Source organism: Artemia sp. Qi Xiang Cuo, chromosome 3 (genome assembly GCF_049724085.1).
Source record: "Artemia sp. Qi Xiang Cuo chromosome 3, ASM4972408v1, whole genome shotgun sequence".
In the NCBI taxonomy this organism is placed as follows: Eukaryota; Metazoa; Arthropoda; class Branchiopoda; order Anostraca; family Artemiidae; genus Artemia; species Artemia sp. Qi Xiang Cuo.
Genome location: NC_142796.1, coordinates 92316123 through 92341565, shown reverse-complemented (window position 1 = coordinate 92341565; position 25443 = coordinate 92316123). Strand labels below are relative to the sequence as shown.

At 34.7% G+C, this 25443-nt stretch overlaps 1 protein-coding gene across 1 annotated transcript in view; it reads right to left on the bottom strand.

Moving 5' to 3' along the window:
* Positions 1-1436: 1436 nt before the first annotated feature.
* LOC148954751 (uncharacterized) overlaps positions 1437-25443 on the bottom strand; it is a 46088-nt gene continuing 22081 nt past the window's right edge. Inside the window, exon 2 of the mRNA XM_089087233.1 lies at positions 1437-2672. Coding sequence (XP_088943359.1) covers positions 2214-2672 — 459 coding nt within the window. The 3' untranslated portion in view covers positions 1437-2213. The remainder of the gene's footprint in view (positions 2673-25443) is intronic.

Sequence of the window (25443 nt, the reverse complement as noted above, 5' to 3'; positions counted from 1 at the left end):
ATTTTGATTTGCCGCGCTACTTAACTATGCATATGTCAAATAGAATCTTAAGGTGAAAAAAAGGTTTGGCAAATTGGAGGCAAATTGTTTTAGCCCCTTCATCCCATCCTCACAATATAAGAATTGAAGTTCCTTATCCAGCCTCCTCCCTACCTCTCACCAATATTGTCTGAAAGTTTCAACCTAATCTCTTAGCCTGTTGTCCATATATTACAGATGTCATATTGATGATCTGGATACACAATGTGTCTTTTGATTTAACTCTTCCTCTACCCCTGGTAAAAAAAAAACTGAGAATTACTGGGTCAAAAACTACCCCTCCCCCTCCGTTTGAACGTTTCAGCTTGATCCCTAAGCCCATTCCTAAGAACCTTCAGATAATCCAAAAACTCTGGTACAAATAGCCTGGTCTGATTTAATCAGGTACCCAAGGCTGTATCCAGCGGGGATGTTACTGTATTTGAGCGCCCCCCCCCCTCAAAAAGTTTTTTTTTCAGACTAGTATATTTTTCGTGCTACGTCCTTCCCCCGAACAAAAATACAGGATGGACCCTCATAGGTGCCCACCTCATTTTTACGTTATGTTCCTGCAAACACTGGGCAAGCAAACAGTCCCAAGGATTTTTTTTTTTTCAACCAAACCCAACTATCGTTGAAATTCAGCTTATTTATATAACTTGGGACCATTTCTTCTGGGGCTGTTGAGGTAATGTTGGCTCTGGAATAAACTTATTAGACTTTTCATTATTCCTGAACAGAATGATTAACCCAAAGTTTGAGTATAAAACTCTTAAAAGGGGTCTGGCAGCAAAAAAAGGCACGGGAAGGTAGCTATTATCCCTCAAATCATCATTAGCACGTTTCCCCACTAGCACTTAAAAGGGCATTAGACCATTCAATTTCTAATCAAATGAGACCCTCTCCAAATTTCTAGGGCCCCCTTTCCAAGAGAAGCAGGTAGGGAAAAATATATTTTGGACCTTTGTTGGGTAAACCAAAAAAAAATTCTTCCTTGGGGTGCTCTTAGCACAAGAAAATATTTTCATAAGCTTCCATTAAGGGAAAAAAAAATTGATTTTAGAATTGATTGTTTTGAAAAGTGGCTGTCTCAAAAGTATGATTGGATGGCTTTGGGAGGTTACAGAGTGGGGGGCAAAAAAGGGAAACAGAGGGGGGTTGGCTGCACTCTTGTCACTTTTTATTCTTAATAAAGAGTACTAGATTTTTCAATTTCCAGTCAAATTAGCCTCCTCCAAAGTTTCAACCACCAACTCTTCTATATGGAGTGATTTTACAAAAAAATAATAACAATAATAAATAGCAGGTTCATAGCTATTTTGTCATAGGCCATGCTAACTCTTACAAATAAAACAGACTAAGAGAAGAAAAGCTCTTTGGTTTTTTGCAATCACTTTTATACAATTTCTTCCTTTCTTATGCAGATACTGTTTATTTAACAATACATATAAAATAGATAAGACAGAAACCCATTTTTTGGGTCAGTAGACACAATACAACTCTTCTTGAACAAAACTATGAAAATTTCGTTAAAAAAAATACTTGCAAAATAACCAACTTTGAAAATTATATAAACAATAAACACATGAACAATAAAATGGACCCAATGGCAGTAATATACATTCCATGTAACAAAAAATATACAGATGTTAATATTATAACAAATATAAACACAATATCCCTGGGTTGGGGCATTTTGAACCAACCCTCTTCAAACTGCAATACACAGTTTAAATTAATTTAAACACATAGCTTAGTAGCCATTTATTTGTTTCCCAGGATTAGACCCCTCTCCCTGAAATGTAATCTTGGCTACACTCCTACAACAATCCTATCCCAAAGCCTGGCTCCCAAAGTAAGACTTAGGTTATTTTAAGATGTTATTTCATCCCTATTTTTTAACTTCTTTTCTACAGTTTGGGAGATGATCCACCCTGCACTGGCATCCACGATGAACAATCATTGTATTTATCACAGCAAAAGCAGAAAGTGCTACTGTTCATCAGATTCACTTAATAAGGCACAATCTCACATTTGTCATAAAAATGGCATTATTCAAAATACAAAATTCATTAGTCATAGTCAATTAGTCATTAGTCAATACAAAATTTATTAGTCATTAAAAACAATCAGAATATCCTGGGAGAGACGTTCATCATCCACATGTTTCATGACAGATGATGAAACTAAAACAATTAAGGGAAGTGAGATTCAAGATGCATAACCAAATGATTTTGGCATGCGAAAAGAAAGCCAAATTTTTCCATACAAATACGACACTGAAAACTGCCTTGTGCTTGTATATGCTCATCCTTAATATGCATAACAATTTGTGTACTATCAAACATATATTTTTCACAGGTAATACACTCAGCTGTGTATCTTGTCTTTGATGTAGGCTCTGAAACATATATCTCAAAAGGCCTTGGAATAGTTTTATCTCTTGCATTCTTTAATGATCCTGGTTTAACTCTTTTAGCAGCTGTTTCTTCAGGTTCAGAATCATCTGAAGTCAGCTTATTGTCTACATCACAGTTGTCTTTGGGCAGGAAAATCACCTTTGATTTTCTTCTGGGATACTTCTTTGCAGACTCTTTTCTCTTTCCATCATTTTCAGGAGGACTCTCAAGTGTATCCAAGATGCTTGCTGAATCCTAAAAATGAACTTTTTTAAATAAAGCAAACTATGTTTTAAATGTATGGTAAAACTATCAATCGATCAATCAAACATTTATTACCCACTCAAGAGAAAAAATAGTGGAGTAAGACACAAAAAGAAAAGAAAAGGGCATACACTGAAAGATTCATAATATATATATAAAAGTTCATTAACATCACAGTAACCGGTATCCAAAATAGGTCGAAGATCACTTAAATTAAAAAAAATAAACTAAATGATCATAAGAACCAATGCGGCAAGCTTTTTGCTCATAGATTCTCCCAAAAAGGACAAACAGGGCAGACGGGGCATCATTAACTGGCAAATTATTTATGCGCCTTCGGAGGTACATCAAAAATTTTGCAAATTTACAATAATTAGTCCGCAACTTCTTCCTATCCTTATTACCGAGGATATGATTGAAATCATGAAGGTAATAAATAGCAGAGGCACAATATGCACTATATAGGCGACCAAGTGCCCTCCGGTTAAACCGTCCGCGATTCGGAGAGATTTTACCGGAGACACTTTTGATATTTTGTATACATTCATTTACAATAAGTGAGCAGGTTGAAGCTAGTGAGCGAGCAAAAGAAATACCTAACCAGTTAATACGGTCCTTAGAATGAAGACAAAGAATCATAATAAAGAGAGTGACTTGACTTATTATCATTACACATAAATTCACAGTTAGAGTTATTAATAGACAGACCTGCCTTACTCAATGCCGAAAACAGCGTTTTAAGATTATTGATCAGACCTTGGCGTGTACGACTGACTCGAAGGACATCATCTGCATAAGCAATATGACTAATACCTAAATCTTTATAAGAATAACTTGGAAAAAGACTACGAAGACAACCTCCTAAAACCCATTTTAAAATATAAGGTGAAAGCACCACTTCCTGTCGCACTCCCCGTCGGACAGAAATCGGATTTCAAACATCATTATTCCATTTAATACGAGCATTTGCAAGAGAAGATCAATTTTACATTGCATTTGCAACCCTAGTAACTTTACAACTGACAAATTGACACCAGTCCTTGATAGAGAATATAAAAAAGTTTTTAAAGTGCAAATTTTGTTCTGGCCTTGGGAAGGCATAGGGGTTTTGCGCCCAACTTATGTTAATTTCTACTCGTTTTGAGTTTGACTCGGTTATTTATTGTAATTTCTGTTCGTTTTGGGTTTCATATATTTATCGATGCTGATTTGTAGTAGATTCGAGCTAGGTAGATTATTTGATTTTATTTTTGCTATTTTTTTTTTTTTAATGGAGTTCTTTACTTTTCTTTGAAAAACTTATTTTGTGGAAAAAGTTTTTTTAATTAATTTATGTTCGTTTTATAATGAAATATTCTTTTCAGGGAAAAAGAAAATAACACTTTAAGTATTTTCGTTTTTTAAGACTCAGTAGTTTGTCATGTTATTTGTAAACTAAAGAAAAAATTTCAGCAATTTTTAACAACATGAAACATTGTAAATATCTGAACACAAATGGTACTGTTTAATTCAATTTAATACATCATTCGGTTTACCTGAAATGGAAAATTTAACACCATTCACAAAAAAAAAATCTGTTTACTTTCTTTGATCCCTTGGATACACTTACACTATTTTGATTTGGTTAAATTTTAAGAGCAGAAATAGCCTTGAAAGTTTGAACATAATAACCTCAGTCGTTCTTGGGATACTGCTGAGATGCCTTATTGGGAATTAGCTTTATCACAGTACATTTTGATTTAATCTTAAGGCAACATTTAGTTTTTAAACATAATGGGCAAATAGGAGGGTGGGAGTGGAAGGGGGATAAGTTGCCCTTCAATCCCTTTCAACTATTGAAAAGGTCCTCAGCCCTTTTTATTTTCAATCGAATGAGCCCCTTTCGAAGTTCCCACGACAACTCCTTCGATACGAAGTGCCCTGGTCTAAACAACAACCACAACAAAAAAAATTACTGATAAATTTTGACCATTAAAAAGGGCACTAGCTTTGAATTTGAAATCGAATGAGCACTTTTCTCAAGTTTTTACGACAGCATTTTCTATAAAACCTTGCATGCTCCTTCGATCTAAGCTAAAACCCTTGTCTTGTGGGCTTTGGTGGAGTTTCTTCCTCAAAAACATATTTTCTACCTGGAAATCGACTACGCTGAACAAAATGGCTATATCAAAATTTTGATTGGATGCGTTTGGAGAAGGATGGGCGTGAGGGGGGCTAGTTGCCCTCCAATCACTTTCGACTATTAAAAAGGGCACATAATATAACTTAAGACCCTTGCCCTGAGGTTTTTCGGGGAGTGTCCTTCTCAAAAACACATTTTCTATCAAGAAATCAACTAGCCTACGCTAAACAAAATGGCTATCTCAAAATTTTGAGTGGATGTGTTTGGGTGAATGATGGACGTGGGGGGGCTAGTTGCCCTCCAATCATTTCGACTATTAAAAAGGGCACTAGCCCTTTGAATTTCCAATCAAATGAGCCCCTTTTGAAGTTTCTTTGACAACGTCATCTATAAAAACTTCATATACCCCAGGACATAACCCTTGCCCTGAGGGTTGTTGGGGAGTGTCCTCCTAAAAAACGTATTTTCTATCTGGAAATCAACGACGCTGAACAAAATAGCTATCTCAAAATTTTGATTGGATGTGTTTGGGGGAATGATAGGCCTGGGGGAGGGGTTAGTTCCCCTCCAATCACTTTCGACTATTAGGAAGGGAACTAGCCCTTTGAATTTCCAATCGAATGAGCCTGTTTTGAAGTTTCTACGACAACGCCTTCTTATAAAAACCTTATATGCCTCCAAGGCATAACTTATACCCCTTGCCCTGAGGGGTGTGGGGGAGTGTCATCGTAAAAAATATATGTTCTCTTTGGAAATCGACTAGCCTAACCTAAACAAAATAGCACTATACCACGCTGGAGGGTAGTTATTTTCGGTAATGATGGGCGTGGGGGGCTCATCGCCCAACAATAACCATCGTCTATGTAAAAGAGCACTATCCCGCTGAATTCCAAAAAAACTGATCATGTTTTGAGTTCTATACGACAACACCTTCTATAAAAACTTTATATGCCCCCAGGGAATAACTTAAAACCTTTGCACCTGAGGGTAGTGGGGGAGTGTCCTCCTCAAAAACACATTTTCTATCTGGAAATCCACTATGCTGAACAAAATGGCTATCTCACAATTTTGATTGGATGTGTTTGGGTTAATGATGGGCGTCGGGGGGGGGGGGGGTCTAGTTGCCCTCCAGTCATTTTCGACTAATAAAAAGGGTACTAGCGCTTTGAATTTCCAATCGAATGAGCCTGTTTTGAAGTTTCTACGACAGCGCCTTCTATAATAACCTTATATGACTACTACTTGTACTTGTTGCGGGACCAGACGCGGACGCCTCACCCGGCATCCAGAAGACTACATAAGATTGACTCCCATTTGTCATGATCTTGTGCCAGCTCTTCAGCAAACCAGACACAGCAGCTCACCCACCTTCTGCCAAATTTTTGAAATCCGCCCATGGGGTCGAGGTCGTTTTTGGCAATTGTCAATTAATTCTGAAATTGACCGCCAGGTCGCCTGCGCCAATCTGGTAATGGGACAGCTAGAAGCACTTGCTTTATGATGCGGTCATTGGGTCTTCTAAGGACATGACCAAGCCAACACAGTCTTCTCTGTTTGACAATCATGGCGGCGGGTTCGATGTCACAGCAGCGGTGGTGAACATCAAGATTTGGGATACTGTTGGAATGTAAAATCTTCAGGAGTTTTTATATACTGCAGTGGTCAAAAACTTCCAAATCACGGAGATGAAGCTTCTTCAGTTGGCAGATTTTAACTGCACAGAATAGATTAGATCTAACTGCTATATTATAAACAGAAAGTTTTGTCTTCATGCTGATCTCCCACCGGATCCACAGATGGCGGCGGAGTTGTGAGAAGATGGCTTGGGCTTTGTTGATCCTGTTCTGTATGTCAAGGTCACAGCCTCCACGAGAGTCTATTACTGAGTCAAGATAGGTGAAGCTGTCGACTTTTTCCAATTCTTGTCCGTAAAGCACAAGCTGATAATGCGACTGCATGTTTAGGTCAATGACTTTAGTTTTGGCCGTGTTGATTTTCGTACCCAGTAGCTGAGACAAATGTGCTATGTCATTTAACATTGCTTGGGCAGTTGCTGGACCAGCAACAAGCGCGTCGGTATCATCCGCGTAGTCTAGGTCAGACACGTTAATGCCCAATCCCATAATAACACCCTCAAATCTTGTGAGCGCACTCTTTAGAATCCAGTCTATACACTAGTTAAACAAAACATGGGACAATATGCACCCCTGTTTTACACCCAAGGCTTATATGACCCCAAGGCATAACTTAAAACCCTTGCCCCGAGGGTTGTCGGGGAGTGTCCTCCTCAAAAAGATATATTCTATCTGGAAATCAGCTACGCTGACAAAATGCCTATCTCAAAATTTTGATTGGGGGATCTAAAATTTCTGTTTGGGGGAATGATGGGCGTGGGGGGGGGGCTAGTTGCCCTCCTATCACTTTCGACTATTAAAAAGGGCACTAGCCCTTTGAATTTCCAATCGAATGAGCCTGCTTTGAAGATTTACGACAACGCCTTCTGTAAAAACCTTATATGCCCCCAGGGCATAACTTAAAACTCTTGCTCTGAGGCTTGTGGGGGAGTCTCCTCCTCAAAAAAACATTTTCTCTCTTGAAATCAACTACGCTGAACAAAATGGCTATCTCAAAATTTTTGATAGGATGTGTTTGGGGGAACGATGGGCGTAGGGGGGCTAGTGGCCCTCCAATCACTTTCCACTATTAAAAAGGGCACTAGCCCTTTGAATTTCCAATCGAAAGAGCCTTTTTTTAAGTTTCTACGACAACTCCTTCAATAAAACCTTATATGCCCCCAGGGCATAACTTAAACCCTTGCCCTGAGGGGTGTGGGGGAGTATCTTCCACAAAAATATATTTTCTATCTGGAAATAAACTACGCCTAACAAAATGTCTATCTCACAATTTTGATTGGATGTGTCTGGGGGAATGATGGGCGTGGGCGGGGGGACTAGTTGCCCTCCAATCACTTTCGACTATTAAAAAAGGCACTAGCCCTTCAAAGTGTAAATCGAATGAGCCTGTTTTGAAGTTTGTACAACAACACTTTCTATAAAACCTTACCTGCCCCCGGGGCATAACTGCAAATCCTAGTCTTATCGGTTTTAAGTGTTTGTCCTTTCCAAAATCATATTATATATCTGGGAATGAATTACGCTGAACAATATGGCTATCTCAAAATTTTGGTTGCATGTATTTGGGGGAATGATTGGCGTGAGGGGGGGGCTAGTGGCCTTCCAATCACTTTCGACTATTAAAAGGGCACTAGAACTCTCAATTTCCAATCGAATGAACCCCTTTTGAAGTCTCTACGACGACCCCTTCTATATGAAGTGCCCTGCTTTAAAGAAAAAAAAAATAATAAACTGTACATTGTGTAAACATTGATCTTATATGCCCTCAAGGCATAACTTAAAACCCTTGCCCTGAGGGTTGTGGAGGAGTGTATTCCTCTAAAACTTATTTTCTATCTGGAAATCAACTACGCTGAACAACATGGCTATCTCAAAATTTTGATTGGATGTGTTTGGGGAAATATGGGCGTGGGGGGCTAGTTGCCCTCCAATCATTTTCGACTATTAAAAAGGGCACTAGCCACTCCAATATCCAATCGAATGAGCCCTTTTCGAAGTTTTTACAACGACGCCTTCGATACGACCTACCCTGGGATGGAGAAAAAAACAAAAAAAAAACACATTGTGCCCACATCGTTCTTTACTTAGGCAGCGCTAGCGCGCTGCCTATGATATCAGAGCTGAGCACTCAAACGCAAGGTATTTTGAGCAAATTCCATCACTGTTTTAGCTGTTTAATAGCCTCTTGTACATCATTTAAATTGACCGACACTACCTTTTCCTGTGACAATGAATTATGCGAAAAAATTGCACTCAATAAATTATAATATAACTAGTGCAAGGATTCGTCACATCTTGAAAAAACATTTGTATAATGCGACAGTCACTAGTATCAAGTGAAGACTGCGCTTTAGGCTCACTATCATTCCTCTTAATAACTCTGCTCCATGATTTTTTATCTGTGGGAGCAACCCAACCAGTTAGCGTTCCTCAGAGCACGTTTATATTCCTTTTTTGTTTTCTGCTTTAGACGAAACACTGTTCCCGCTTGGGGATGTTCACATGCGTACAACATGTGGAGCCAGAGTCTAGCTCTTTTCTTTGCAGCAATAACATCATCATTTATAGACCAATAAGGTTTCCTCGTACCAATGCGTACACGCTCAACTAGGACAGCCGTTTTAGTCACGGATTTTAAACAGAACACAATTTTTGTATAATAAAAATTCAGATCTAACTTCGCTTTAGGGCTAGGAACAGAACACCGGAGAAGATGGTAAGGCACTTTGATCACGGAAAGTTGCGCACAGAGTGTAGAGATAAATAATACCGGATCACAATTGTTCCGATTATATTTCTCGCGCCACTTGTCACTGCGTCCTGCTGGACAATTAGTCGTATTAGAGAGACAGGGAACAGATAAATTACAAGTGAGGGGTAGATGATCGTCACCGATTTTGCCAGCGTCGACATGAAGACATGGTGAGACAAAGAGCGTTTTAGATTAGGCAAATTTACTTTTGTTAGAAAATGTTCTTACATAAAAACCATATCATTTTCAAGTAATTTCTTTATTTGCTGATCTTTATCTTTGATACCATTTATATTTATTTATGTAAATTTCAATATTTGGCTGCTCATTTTGGGTTCTTGGACAGGGCTGCTTTGCGAACTGGGAATCTCAGGCTAAATGAAACATGGTCACCTTTGCAGTTTATACATTTTGGTGGGGCAGTGCATGGTTGAACTTTCAAATTGCTGTGTTTTGTGATAGTGGGAAGCTAACAATCGTCAACACAGTGATCAATAGATTGACATCGGAAGAATCTTCTTGGGAGGGACTGATAGATCTCTACGCGGTAGAGTTCATAACCAATATAGAAACCAAGACTCATGGACCTATCACGAGCAGTTTTACCAAGAAATTAAAGACGGAAAGTTCTCGAGGTCCTGATTTTCGAGGCATCAACCACTCCAGGAATAAGAGACATCAGTTCATCATTTGTAATATTTTCAGGGATTACATGGACAATACCGAAAATCTTTCGATCTATCACTTTAGCGGTAACGTCAGGGATATGTTTACATGCAGCCTTGCCAAGTTCTGCTGCCGATTTCTTGTCAACAGTCTCCTCAAACGTTTTCGAGCAGGAGAAGACCTTAGAGACACAATTCCTTCATGGCCTTCAAGACTGTCTAATTTGGCTTTACGGAGGTTTGGTTTGACAAATTCACTGGGGGATTTTTCAGTATGACAGCATAAGTTCGCTTTTGTGGGTCAACATTAGGGTAAGCGCGGTTGCCTTGTAGTTGCACATATGTGATGCCCCATTCACAAAATCACCCAGGAAAAGAGCGCACTTCAAGCAGACATTGGTTAACAGACTTATTTAGAAGAGCATAAGCGTCAGCAGGAATAACTGGAACGTCCCCTTTCCAGGCATTTCTGAACAAAATTCAGGACAGGGCAAAAAACAAGCGTATCGGCTGTCCAAAATTCTGCCATTTTAAGGCCAGAGTGAAAACCGGGGTTTGAAACACAAAATGCGTCAACTCAGAAATCACAAATTCCAAAGAGTGCCAAAATCACGAGTCCAAAGAGTGCCAGAGTCCGTTATTCAGATATATTCGATTATTTAAATCACTATTCAAATATTCTCAATATTTCTCTAATTTTAATCTCTTGTTTAACTTGATTATTGTCAAATTCACCACATAATTTTTTAAATCAAACCTTAAACACGCGGGGAATTCCATAGTTGCTCTAGTTCCTCTGATTCATAGTTGCCTCAACTAAGCTTAATACCTGTATCACTATTCTCTTAGAGGGAGAAAATTATGTTTGATTTATGTGATTATGATTACTGAATAATGAATAAATAAATAATTTTAGATATAGGAAAATTCTCATGGCTCTCATAGATTGCTGGGAAAGCAATGATCCCAGACTGCCATATAACTGTATTAATATTCACTTATGATAAGGTTTCAATAGCTCTCCTGGCACATTTATGTATTCCTTATAGTCGCGGACATACAACGATTCAATAGATCTTTGGTCTTTGCATTGGAGAGCTCAACAAGTAATAGTTGGAGAGAAATTACCATCTTCAGTTAGTTTCTCATTAAGTGGCGTGCTCCATGAGAACAGCAGGAATCAAACGTCACTCTACATTTTCTTCAATGAGCTGCTTCATTTTGCTATGATGACACTATCAAGATGTTTGCAGATGATGCAAAACTACACTCACTAGCTACAACTACTAGTGACTATCTTTTCTGCAAGGTGACCTTGACCTGCTGTGTAAATGGTAGGATTTAAGATTCTATGTTCATTTACTCATCACAGCCCTGTCGCATTTTATTGGAGATGTAGCTTCAACATTTTTAATACAGTGCTTCCAAGGAATGAATCTGCATGTAAACTGTGTGTTTATATGGATATGCATATTAATTTGAGCCATGGCAGAAATAACAAAGAGTTGCTACTTAACATTGTTTTGCCCCATAAACAAGTTTTTAAATCTCAGTTAACACATTTTTGTCGTTCTACATGAGTCTTGTTCACCCTCTTCTGGAACATTGCACTTCATTTAGATTATAATAAATTTGATTGATTTACTTAGAATAGAAAGGGTTGAGAACAGGGCACCAAGACACATTCCATGCCTCAAACACTCTTCTTCCTCTTGTAGATTCTATAGGCTTCATATTTATTTGCTCCAATTGCATATATAAAGCACAGATCTACTCAACCTTTCGGAAAAATGTACTATATAATTGACAGTGTATGTAACACTAGAGAAAACCGAATTTTACTCATTTGCTTGTTATATAAACCTAATTATGCTTATTAAGCAGAAAAATATGTTTCCACAAAAGAAGTTTCTCCAAAAAAAACTAAAGAGCTACATTAAACCAAAGATGATCAGAAATGAAGTCAAATAATAATTCAAGAGCAAAGCCACCATAAATTGCAATCAGTAAAACCATAAAACCCAAAATAAACAGAAACTACAGTAAATGACAAAATGAAACTTAAAACAAACAGGAGTAGAGCTAAATCTTCTAATAACCTCAAACTTCCTTGCACTTAAATAAAAATAATTTTTATTCTCAGTCATGCTTTTCTAGTCTTTTTCCCATAACATAAAAAGAAATATTGTTATAACCAAGATTACGAAAAAGAACAAATGAGTAGAATGGCCCCTATTGATCCCACGAGTCCCACGTGGTTTATGGTTTTCTCAGTGAGAATAAAAAAACAGGAATTTTTTCACTTGAAAAAACATGAATTTTGTCACTTTGATGGATGTTTTCTTTGACGGTTATGTGTGTTGGTCAATTTATTTGATGTTTTTCATGGATGTCAACAGTAATTTATGTCTGTTTTATGGTTTTTGTCAGTGAGAATGAAAAAACAGGAACTTTCTCACATTTATGGATGTCAACAGCAATTTATGTTCCTGTTTTATGTCTGTTCGTTGTCAGTGAGAATGAAAAAACAGGAACTTTCTCACATTTATGGATGTCAACAGCAATTTATGTCTGTTTTATGTCTTTAGGCGAATCTAACCTGAGAAATTGATTTACATAATCGGTGGGGGAATTATTGATTCACGAAGGGGAATTAAGAAACAAACATGGCTTCTTTGATCTTTAGGCTAACCTTACCTGAGAAATTGATTTACATAATCGCTAAGGGAATATACTGATTAACGAAGGGGGAATTAAGAAACATTATGGCTTTCTTTAATCTTAGGTCTGAGGGATAAACGTTCTTTAGGTCAGAGAGAAAAATTAATATTCTATTTTAAATAGGGCTTCATTGATCTTTACTGTCAGGAGTTAAAAATGACATCACTTGTTATCTTGGAAATATGCGGGAGGCTAAAGAGATAGAAATTCTATTTTTAAATACGGCTTCACTGAGCTTTAAGTCGGAGAGATAAATTGATATTCTAACGAAACCTTAATAGTGTAGCTAGGAACATTTATGAGATGAAGAGATTAACGTAGGAAAGGGTTTCCTAGAAATTTGAAATGTGAATGCACAGAGATGCCAAAAACAACAGGAACACACTGAGATGACTTTTATGTGATTATGTGAGTGAAACGGTCTTAGACAGTTTAGGCAATTATATCGGTGAAGAATTTAGAGATATTTTAAAAGATGATTTTAGAAAGGGTTTTAGATGACGTTTTGAGCGTGGTCGCTACAGTAAACAAGTTCTATTTGAACAGTGTCGTGAGGTCCTCTACCCCAACCTCAAAGGAAACCGATCGCCCTACCCCGATCCCCATACCCCAATCCCGAAGGAACCCCCCGGTCCCCCAAGGTTCCCCCGGCGCCCCCCTGGCCCCCCAGACCCCCAAAGGCCCACCCCGGGCCCCTTCTTTCGTTGGTGTATGGTGTCTGAAACCGATGATTTGGGGTGTATGGGTTGCTATTTTTGACTTTTCTGAGTTGGATTTCTTAGTCTTTCATAGGTATGTGTTGTCTGAAACCTATGATTTGGGATGAATGGTTTGCTATTTTGACTTTTCTGAGCTGGATTTCTTACCCTTTCATAGGTGTGTGCTGTCAGAAAACTATGATTCGGGATGTTTAGTTTGCTATTTGGACTTTTCAGATCTAGAATTCTTAGTATCTTATAGGTGTTTGTTGTCTGAAACTTCTAGTTTGGGATGAGTTGTTTTCTATTTCAGACTTTTATGAGCTAGGGTTTACTAGTATATCTTAGGTGAATGTTGTCAGAAAATTACGATTTGGGATATTTAAATTACTATTTCGGGCTTTTCTGAGCTAGATTTCTTAGTCCCTCATAGGTGTTTGTTGTCTGAAACCTATAGTTTGGGATGAGTAGTTTGCTATTTTTTGACTTTTCTGAGCTAGGTTTCTTAGCCTTTCATAGGTGTGTGTTGTCAGAAACTTATGATTTGGGATATGTAAATTACTATTTTGACTTTTTTGAGCTAGATTTCTTAGCCTTTCATGGGTGTTTGTTGTCTGAAACCTATAGGTTGGGATGAGTAGTTTGCTTTTGGACTTTTCAGAGCTGGATTTCTTAGCCTTTCGTGGGTGTGTGTTGACTAAAACTTATGATTTGGGATATCTAAATTACTGTTTCGGGCTTTTCTAAGCTAGATTTCTTAGTCTTTCGTTGGTGTGTGTTGTCTGAAACCTATGATTTGAGATTTGTAGTTTTACTTTTTGGACTTTTCAGAGCTAGGATTCTTAGTCCCTCATAGGTGTTTGTTGTCGGAAACCTATAGTTTGGGATGAGTAGTTTGCTATTTCAGGCTTTTCTGAGCTAAGGTTTCTTAGTATTTCGTAGGTGTGTATTGTCTGAAACTTATGACTTGAGGTGTCTAATTTGCTATTTCAGGCCTTTCTGAGCTAAGGTTTCATAATATTTTGTAGGTGAATGTTGTCTGAAACTTATGATTTGGGATATGTAAATTACCATCTCGGGCTTTTCTAAGTTAGATTTCTTAGTCTTTTGTTGGTGTGTGTTGACTGAAACCTATTATTTGAGATATAAGGTTCTTAGTCTTTCGTTGGTGTGTGTTGTCTGAAACCTATGATTTGGGATTTGTAGTTTGCTTTTTGGACTTTCCAGAGCTAGGATTCATAGTCCCTCATAGGTGTTTGTTGTCTGAAACCTATAGTTTGGGATGAGTAGTTTGCTATTTCAGGATTTTCTGAGCTAAGGTTTCCTAGTATTTCATAGGTGTGTGTTGTCTGAAACTTATGATTTGAGGTGTATAATTTGCTATTTCAGGCTTTTCTGAGCTAAGGTTTCATAGTATTTCGCAGGTGAATGTTGTCTGAAACTTATGATTTGGGATATGTAAATTACTATTTCGGGCTTTTCTAAGCTAGATTTCTTAGTCCTTTCTTGATGTGTGTTGTCTGAAACCAATGATTTGGGATGGGTGGGTTGCTATTTTTGACTTTTCTGAGCTGGATTTCTTAGCCTTTCATAGGTGTGTGTTGTCTGAAACCTATGATTTGGGATGATTAATTTGCTATTTTTGACTTTTCTGAGCTAGGTTTCTTAGCCTTTCATAGGTTTGTGCTGTCAGAAAATTATGATTTGGAATTTGTAGTTTGCTTTTTAGACTTTTCAGAGCTAGGATTCATAGTCCCTAATAGGTGTTTGTTGTCTGAAACGTATAGTTTGGGATGAGTAGTTGGCTATTTCAGGCTTTTCTGAGCTAAGGTTTCTTAGTATTTCGTAGGTGAAGCTTCCACGTCACTTTTAAGTTCACCAAGACATAAAAAATTTGAAGTTCAGTTCTAATTTTTCCACAGAAGATAAGAAAAGTTATACTATGATTGTCATTATTTTCTATTAAGATAGAAAGTTTCACTTTAATTCTAAATTTTCTTAAATTCAGTTCCGACTTTTCTCAAAGAGATGAAAAACTTTAAAGTTCAATTTAAAATTTTCTCAACGAAGTCAAGGAAAGTTCAAGTTCTCTTCTGAATTTTCTCAATGAAAAAGTAATTAGTCATTGATCATTTCTATTTTTTCAAATAATATAAAAATTTTCCACTTTAGTTCAGATCTGTCTCGAAGAGATGAAAAATTTAAAATACTGTTTTAAATTTTTCACTGAAGATAAAAAAGTTCAAGTTCTCTTCGGAATTTTACCAAAGAACACAATTCAATTCTAATTTCTCCAGAGAAAACAAAAATCGTCCACTTCAATTCTTTATTTCACAAAGACATAAAGAAATCTAAAGTTCAATTCGAAATTTTTCTTCGGAATATAAAAAAAGGAATAACATACTTGTGAATATTTTCACAAAAGATAAAAGGTTCTAGTTCAAATTAAAATTTTCTCAACGAAGTGAAGAAAAGTTCAAGTTCCCTACTGAATTTTACCAAAGAACCCAATTCAATTTTAATTTATCAAGAGAAAATAAAAATCTTCCACTTCAGATCTTTATTTCACAAAGACATAAAGAAATTTAAAGTTCAATTCTAAATTTTTCAGTGGAAGATAGAAAAAGTAATACCATACTTGTGAACATTTTCCCGGAAGATAAAAAGTTCTAGTTCAATTTAAAATTTTCTCAACGAAGTGAAGAAGAATTAAAGTTCTCTTCTGAATTTTACCAAAGAACACAATTCAATTCTAATTTCACCAGAGCAAATAAAAATCTTCCACTTCTGTTCCTAATTTCACAGACATAAATAAATTCAAAGTTCAATGCTAAATTTTTCGGTAGAAGATAGAAAAAGTAATACCATACTTGTGGATATTCTCAAGGAAGATCAAAAGTTCTAGTTCAATTTAAAATTTTCTCAACGAAGTGAAGAAAAGTTCATGTTCTCTACTGAATTCTACCAAAGAACACATTCATTTCTAATTTCTCCAGAGAAAACAAAAATCTTCCACTTAAGTTCTTTATTTTACAAAGACATAAAGAAATTTAGAGTTCAATTCTAAATTTTTCGATGGAAGATAGAAAAATTAATACCAAACTTGTGAATATTTTCCCGGAAGATAAAAAGTTCTAGTTCAATTCCAAATTTTCTCAACGAAGTGAAGAAGAATTCAAGTTCTCTTCTGAATTTTACCAAAGAACACAATTCAATTCTAATTTCACCAGAGAAAATAAAAATCTTCCACTTAAGTTCTTTATTTCACAAGGACATAAAGAAATTTAAAGTTCAATTCTAAATTTTTCGGTGGAAGATAGAAAAAGGAATACCATACTAGTGAATATTTTCTCGAAGAGATGAAAAATTTAAAATACTGTTCCAAATTTTTCACAGAAGATAAAAAAGTTCAAGTTCTCTTCGGAATTTTACCAAAGAACATAATTCAATTCTAATTTCTCCAGAGAAAAAAAAATCTTACACTTCAGTTCTTTATTTCACAAAGACATAAAGAAATTTAGAGTTCAATTCTAAATTTTTCGATGGAAGATAGAAAAAGTAATACCATACTTGTGAATATTTTCCCGGAAGATAAAAAGTTCTAGTTCAATTTAAAATTTTCTCAACGAAGTGAAGAAAAATTCAAGTTCTCTTCTAAATTTTATCAGAGATGAAAAATTTAAAATACTGTTCCAAATTTTTCACAGAAAATAAAGAAGTTCAAGTTCTCTTCGGAATTTTACCAAAGAACATAATTCAATTCTAATTTCTCCAGAGAAAACAAAAATTTTACACTTCAGTTCTTTATTTCAAAAAGACATAAAGAAATTTAGAGTACAATTCTAAATTTTTCGGTGGAAGATAGAAAAAGTAATACCATACTTGTGAATATTTTCCCAGAAGAAAAAAAGTTCTAGTTCAATTTTCAGATTTCTCAACGAAGTGAAGAAAAATTCAAGTTCTCTTCTAAATTTTACCAAAGAACACAATTCAATTCTAATTTCTCAAGAGAAAACAAAAATCTTTCACTTCAGTTCTTTATTTCACTAAGACATAAAGAAATTTAAAGTTCAATTCTAAATTTTTCGGTGGAAACAAGAAAAAGTAATACCCTACTTGAGAATATTTTCCCGGAAGATAAAAAGTTCTAGGTCAATTTAAAATTTTCTCAACGAAGTGAAGAAAAATTCAAGTTCTCTTCTGAATTTTACCAGAGAACACAATTCAATTCTAATTTCACCAGAGAAAATAAAAATCTTCCACTTCAGTTCTATATTTCACAAAGACATAATGAAAATTAAAGTTCAATTCTAAATATTTCGGTGGAAGATAGAAAAAGTAATACCATACCTGTGAATATTTTCTCGAAGAGATGAAAAATTTAAAATACTGTTCCAAATTTTTCACAGAAGATAAAAAAGTTCAAGTTCTCTTCGGAATTTTACCAAAGAACACAATTCATTTCTAATTTCTACATACAAAAAAAAAATCTTCCAATTAAGTTCTTTATTTCACAAAGACATAAATAAATTTAAAGTTAAATTCTAAATTTTTCGGTGGAAGATAGAAAAAGTAATACCATACTTGTGAATATTTTCACAATAAGTTAGGTTAGGTTAAGTTAGGTTAGGCTAGGTTAGCCTACGTACGCGCGCGTACGTAGGCTAGCCTAACCTAACTTAACCTAACCTAACTTAATCTAACCTAACCTAACCTAATCATACACCTAACTTTTTGCCTGTCTCTCACCTAACCTAAGCTAACCTAAGTGAAGCGTACGTAGGCTAACCTAACTTAACCTAACCTAATCTAACCTAACTTAATCTAGCCTAACCTAACCTAACCACTCGCCAGAAAAGGTTAGGTTAACTTATTAAGATTAAGTTAGGTTAAGTTAGGTTAGGCTAGGTTAGCCTACGTACGTGCGCGGACGTAGGCTAACCTAGCCTAACTTAAATTAACCTAACCTAACTTAATCTAACCTAACCTAACCTAACCTAATCATACCCCTAACTGTTTGCATGTGCCTCACCTAACCTAAGCTAACCACAGTGACGCGTACGTGGGCTAATCCAACATAACATAACCTAAACTAACCTAACTTAATCTAACCTAACCTAACCTAGTCAGACCCCCCGGAAAAGGTTAGGTTAACTTATCATGAGCAATCATGATAAGATAACCTAACCTAACCTAACTTAAACATGTAGAAATGTTTCTATTTATTTATTAATATTTATTTATACCTAACCTAACCTATTGTTTTGGAGGTTAGATGAACGAGTTTGAACTATTGTTTTTAATAATAGAACGAGTCACTCATTTTCTAATTTAAAAATTTGAGGGGTAAATCCATATGAAAAAGGAGCTAAAATTTATTTTAAAATTAGAATAGGACTTTAAATTTTTCATTTCTTTGAGAAAAAAACAGAACTGATGTGTAAACTTTTTATTTTTTTTGAAAAATTAGAAGAAAAATTTGAATTTTTTATGTCATTGAGAAATTAAAAACTGAAGTGGTAGCTTTTTTCATTTTCATTGGTAACATTCAGAATTGAGCTATCTTTTTTATCTTCTTTAAGAAAATTCAGAAGAGAACTTGAACATTTTGCACTTCTTCGAGAAAACCCAGAATTAAAGTGATGCACCTTATCTTCATGTCGAAGATTCAAAATCAATGTATAACTTTTTCTATCTTCTATGAAAAATTTGGAACTGAACTTTAAATTTTTCATCTCTGCAAAAATCGGAACTGAATTTAAGAAAATTAGAATTAAAGTGAAACTTTTTATCTTCACTGGAAAATAATCACATTCATAGTATAACTTTTCCTATCTTCTACGGAAAAATTTAGAACTGAACTTTAAATTTTTTATGTCTTTGCGAAATTATGAACTGAAGTGGAAGGTTTTTTCATTTTCATTGGTAAAATTCAGAATTGAGCTAACTTTTTTCTCTTCTTTAAGAAAATTCAGAAGAGAACTCTAACATTTTGCACTTCTTTGAGAAAGCTCTGAATTAAAGTGGAGTTCCTTATCTTCATGTTGAATATTCACAATCAATGTTTAACTTTTTCTATCTCCTATGAAAAATTTGGAAAAGAAATTTAAATTTTTCATTTCTTTGAGAAAAATCAGAACTGAATTTAAGAAAAATTATAAATAACGTGAAACTTTTGATCTTCATTGAAAATAATCACAATCATAGTATTACTTTTTCTTTCTTTCATCTAGAAATTTAGAATATAACTTTAAATTTCTTTATTTCATTGTGGAACTTAAAACTGAAGTGGAAGATTTTTATTTTCTCTGGAGAAATTAGAATTGAAGTGTGTTCTTTGGGAAAATTCAGAAGAGAACTTGTACTTTTCTTCACTTCGTTGAGAAAATTTTAAATTGAACTAGAACTTTTTATCTTCCGGGAAAATATTCACAAGTATGGTATTACTTTTTCTATCTTCCACCGAAAAATTTAGAATTGAACTTTAAATTTCTTTATGTCCTTGTGAAATAAAGAACTGAAGTGGAAGATTTTTATTTTCTCTGGTGAAATTAGAATTGAAGCGTGTTCTTTGGTAAAGTTCAGAAGAGAACTTGAACTTTTCTTCACTTCGTTGAGAAAATTTAAAATTGAACTAGAACTTTTTATCTTCAGGGAAAATATTCACAAGTATGGTATTACTTTTTCTATCTTCCACCGAAAAATTTAGAATTGAACTCTAAATTTCTTTATGTCTTTGTGAAATAAAGAACTGAAGTGTAAGATTTTTGTTTTCTCTGGAGAAATTAGAATTGAATTATGTTCTTTGGTAAAATTCCAAAGAGAACTTGAACTTTTTTATCTTCTGTGAAAAATTTGGAACAGTATTTTAAATTTTTCATCTCTGGTAAAATTCAGAAGAGAACTTGAATTTTTCTTCACTTTGTTGTGAAAATTTTAAATTGAACTAGAACTTTTTATATTCGGGGAAAATATTCACAAGTATGGTATTACTTTTTCTATATTCCACCGAAAAATTTATAATTGAACTATAAATTTCTTTATTTATTTGTGAAATAAAGAACTGAAGTGTAAGATTTTTGTTTTCTCTAGAGAAATTAGAATTGAATTATGTTCTTTGGTAAAATTCCGAAGAGAACTTGAACTTTTTTATCTTCTGTGAAAAATTTGGAACAGTATTTTAAATTTTTCATCTCTTCGAGAAAATATTCACAAGTATGGTATTACTTTTTCTATCTTCCACCGAAAAATTTAGAATTGAACTTTAAATTTCTTTATGTCTTTTTGAAATAAAGAACTTAAGTGGAATATGTTTATTTTCTCTGGTGATATTAAAATTGAATTGTGTTATTTGGTAAAATTCAAAATAGAACTTGAATTATTCTTCACTTCGTTGAGAAAATTTTGAATTGAAGTAGAACTTTTTATCTTCCGGGAAAATATTCACAAGTATACTATTACTTTTCCTATCTTCCACTGAAAAATTTAGAATTGAACTCTAAATTTCTTTATGTCTTTGTAAAATAAAGAACTTAAGTGGAAGATTTTTGTTTTCTCTGGAAAAATTAGGATTGAACTGTGTTCTTTGGTAAAATTCAGTAGAGAACTTGAACTTTTCTTCACTTCGTTGAGAAAATTTTAAATTGAACTAGAGCTTTTTATCTTCCGTGAAAATATTCACAAGTATGGTATTACTTTTTCTATCTTCCACCAAAAAATTTAGAATTGAACTTTAAATTTCTTTATGTCTTGGTGAACTTAAAACTGAAGTGGAAGATTTTTATTTTCTCTGGTGAAATTAGAATTGAATTGTGTTTGTTGGTAAAATTCAGAAGAGAACATGAATTCTTCTTTACTTCGTTGAGAAAATTTTAAATTGAACTAGAACTTTTTTATCTTCCGTGAAAATATTCACAAGTATGGTATTACTTTTTCTATCTTCCACTGAAAAATTTAGAATTGAACTTTAAATTTCTTTATGACATTTTGAAATAAAGAACTTAAGTGGAAGATTTTTATTTTCTCTGGATAAATTAGAATTGAATTGTGTTCTTTGGTAAAATTCAGTAGGGAACTTGAACTTTTCTTCACTTCGTTGACAAAAATTTAAAATTGAACTAGAACTTTTTATCTTCCGTGAAAATATTCACAAGTATGGTATTACTTTTTCTATCTTCCACCGAAAAATTTAGAATTGAACTCTAAATTTCTTTATGTCTTTGGGAAATAAAGAACTGAAGTGGAAGATTTTTGTTTTCTCTGGAGAAATTAGAATTGAATTGTGTTCTTTGGTAAAATTCAGAAGAGAACTTGAACTTTCTTATCTTCTGTGAAAAATTTGGAAGAGTAATTAAAATTTTTCATCTCTTCGAGACAGATCTGAACTAAAGTGGAAAATTTTTATATTATTTGGAAAAATAGAAATGATCAATGACTAATTTCTTTTTCATTGAGAAAATTCAGAAGAAAACTTGAACTTTCCTTGACTTCGTTGAGAAAATTTTAAATTGAACTTTAAATTTTTTCATCTCTGAGAAAAGTCGGAACTGAATTTAAGAAAATTTAGAATTAAAGTGAAACTTTCTATCTTCATAGAAAATAATCACAATAATAGTATAACTTTTCCTATCTTCTATGGAAAAATTAGAATTGAACTTTAAATTTTTTATGTCTTGGTGAACTTAAAACTGACGTGGAAGCTTCACCTAAGAAATACTAAGAAACCTTAGCTCAGAAAAGCCTGAAATAGTCAACTACTCATCCCAAACTAGAAGTTTCAGACAACAAACACCTATGAGGGACTAAGAATCCTAGCTCTGAAAAGTCTAAAAAGCAAACTACAAATCCCAAATCATAATTTTCTGACAGCACACACCTATGAAAGGCTAATAAACCTAGCTCAGAAAAGTCAAAAATAGCAAATTAATCATCCCAAATCATAGGTTTCAGACAACACATACCTATGAAAGGCTAAGAAATCCAGCTCAGAAAAGTCAAAAATAGCAACCCACCCATCCCAAATCATTGGTTTCAGACAACACACATCAATAAAGGACTAAGAAATCTAGCTTAGAAAAGCCCGAAAAAGTAATTTACATATCCCAAATCATAAGTTTCAGACAACATTCACCTACGAAATACTATGAAACCTTAGCTCAGAAAAGCCTGAAATAGCAAATTACACACCTCAAATCATAAGTTTCGGACAACGCACACCTACGAAATACTAGGAAACCTTACCTCAGAAAAGCCTGAAATACCAAACTACTCATCACAATCTATAGGTTTCAGACACCAAACATCTAGGAGGGACTATGAATCCTTGCTCTGAAAAGTCCAAAAAGCAAACTACAAATCCCAAATCATAGGTTTCAGACAACACACACCAACAAAAAACTAAGAACCTTATATCCCAAATCATAGGTTTCAGTCAACACACACCAACAAAAGACTAAGAAATCTAACTTAGAAAAGCCCGAAATAGTAATTTACATATCCCAAATCATAAGTTTCCAACAACATTCACCTACGAAATACTATGAAACCTTAGCTCAGAAAGGCCTGAAATACCAAATTAGACACCTCAAGTCATAAGTTTCAAACAACACACACCGATGAAATACTAAGAAACCTTAGCTCAGAAAAGCCTGAAATAGCAAACTACTCATCCCAAACTATAGGTTTCAGACAACAAACACCTATGAGGGACTAAGAATCCTAGCTCTGAAAAGTCCTAAAAACAAAACTACAAATCTCAAATCATAGGTTTCAGACAACACACACCAACGAAAGACTAAGAAATCTAGCTTAGAAAAGCCGGAAATAGTAATTTACATATCCCAAATCATAAGTTTCAGTCAACACACACCCACGAAAGGCTAAGAAATCCAGCTCTGAAAAGTCCAAAAGCAAACTACTCATCCCAAACTATAGGTTTCAGACAACAAACACCCATGAAAGGCTACGAAATCTAGCTCAGAAAAGTCAAAAATAGTAATTTACATATCCCAAATCATAAGTTTCTGACAACACACACCTATGAAAGTATAAGAAACCTAGCTCAGAAAAGTCAAAAAATAGCAAACTACTCATCCCAAACTATAGGTTTCAGACAACAAACACCTATGAGGGACTAAGAAATCTAGCTCAGAAAAGCCCGAAATAGTAATTTACATATCCCAAATCATAATTTTCTGACAACATTCACCTACGATATACTAGGAAAGCCTAGCTCATAAAAGTCTGAAATAGCAAACTACTCATCCCAAACTAGAAGTTTCAGACAAAAAACACCTATAAGAGACTAAGAATCCTAGCTCTGAAAAGTCCAAATAGCAAACTACACATCCCAAATCATAATTTTCTGACAACACACACCTATGAAAGGCTACGAAATCCAGCTCAGAAAAGTCAAAATAGCAAACCACCCATCCCAAATCATAGGTTTCAGACAAACCATACCTATGAAAGACTAAGAAATCCAACTCAGAAAAGTCAAAAATAGCAACCCATACACCCCAAATCATAGGTTTCAGACAATATACATCAACGAACGACGGTGCCCGGGGAGGGCCTTTGGGGGTGTGGGGGGCCGGGGGGGAGCCCGGGGACCTTTGGGGACCGGGGGGTTCCTTCGGGATTGGGGTATGGGGATCGGAGCCCTTTGGATGGGGGTAGGGCGATCGGTTTCCTTTGAGGTTGGGGTAGAGGACCTCACGACACTGTTCAAATAGAACTTGTTTACTATAACGACCACACTCAAAACCTCTTCTAAAACCCTTTCTAAAATCACCTTTTAAAATGTCTCTAACTGTTTCGCCGAAATAATTCCCTAAATTGTCTAAAACCGTTTCACCCAAATAACCCCCTAAAAGTAATCTCAGCGTGTTCCTTTTGTTTTTGGCATCTCTGTGCTTTCACATTTCAAATTTCTAGGAAACCCTTTCCTACGTTAATCTCTTCATCTCAGAAATGTTCCTAGCTACACTATTAAGGTTTCGTTAGAATATCAATTTATCTCTCCGACTTAAAGCTCAGTGAAGCCGTATTTAAAAATAGAATTTCTATCTCTTTAGCCTCCCGCATAATTCCAAGATAACAAGTTATGTCATTTCTAACTCCTGACAGTAAAGATCAATGAAGCCCTATTTAAAAATAGAATATTAATTTTTCTCTCTGACCTAAAGAACGTTTATCCCTCAGACCTAAGATTAAAGAAAGCCATAATGTTTCTTAATTCCCCCTTCGTGAATCAATATATTCCCTTAGCGATTATGTAAATCAATTTATCAGGTAAGGTTAGCCTAAAGATCAAAGAAGCCATGTTTGTTTCTTAATTCCCCTTCGTGAATCAATAATTCCCCGCCGATTATGTAAATCAATTTCTCAGGTTAGGTTCGCCTAAACACATAAAACAGACATAAATTGCTGTTGACATCCATAAAAGTGAGAAAGTATATATATATATATATATATATATATATATATATATATATATATATATATATATATATATATATATATATATATATATATATATATATATATATATATATAGTGCTTATTTTTTGGACGTAAAATTCAAATTCGGCGATCATGCTGTGATAGTAATTTATAAAATTCTATTCTATGATCAAATACTCCCCGTAAATAGACATAGATATGATTGGTGTAAAAGGGATGGGTTAAAATAAAAAAATAAATCTTTTGAGAGGTTCTCTCCAAAGATTCACAACTAGATCAAATACATAAAGTCATCTAGTGCCAGATTTTGTGAAATAATAAAATGTAGTAGACTAAGAATTCCTGAAAAAAAAAGAAACATCAGCTTCTTTGGAAAGGAAGCAAAAAAACTTTATAAAATTAAGGCAAAATCATCCACACAGTAGCGCCAATTATGGGAAGGGAGGAGATTGGCATTCTTTCTAGGTTTTGAAAATATCTTTTTTTTTGTATTTTCATTGAAAAATAGACTACTTTGTGCAGACAGAGTTGTTTCAAAAACTTAAGAGGGGGCCAGACGCATTCACTGGGAAATTGGAAGTTCTAAATTACTTTTCAAGAGTCAAAAGACAAACTGTAACTCTGAAACCTAAAAAAAAGGAAAATACATTTTACACATATATTCATTTATCATAATGTGAATAAATCCAAATTTGTTCAGATTTTCA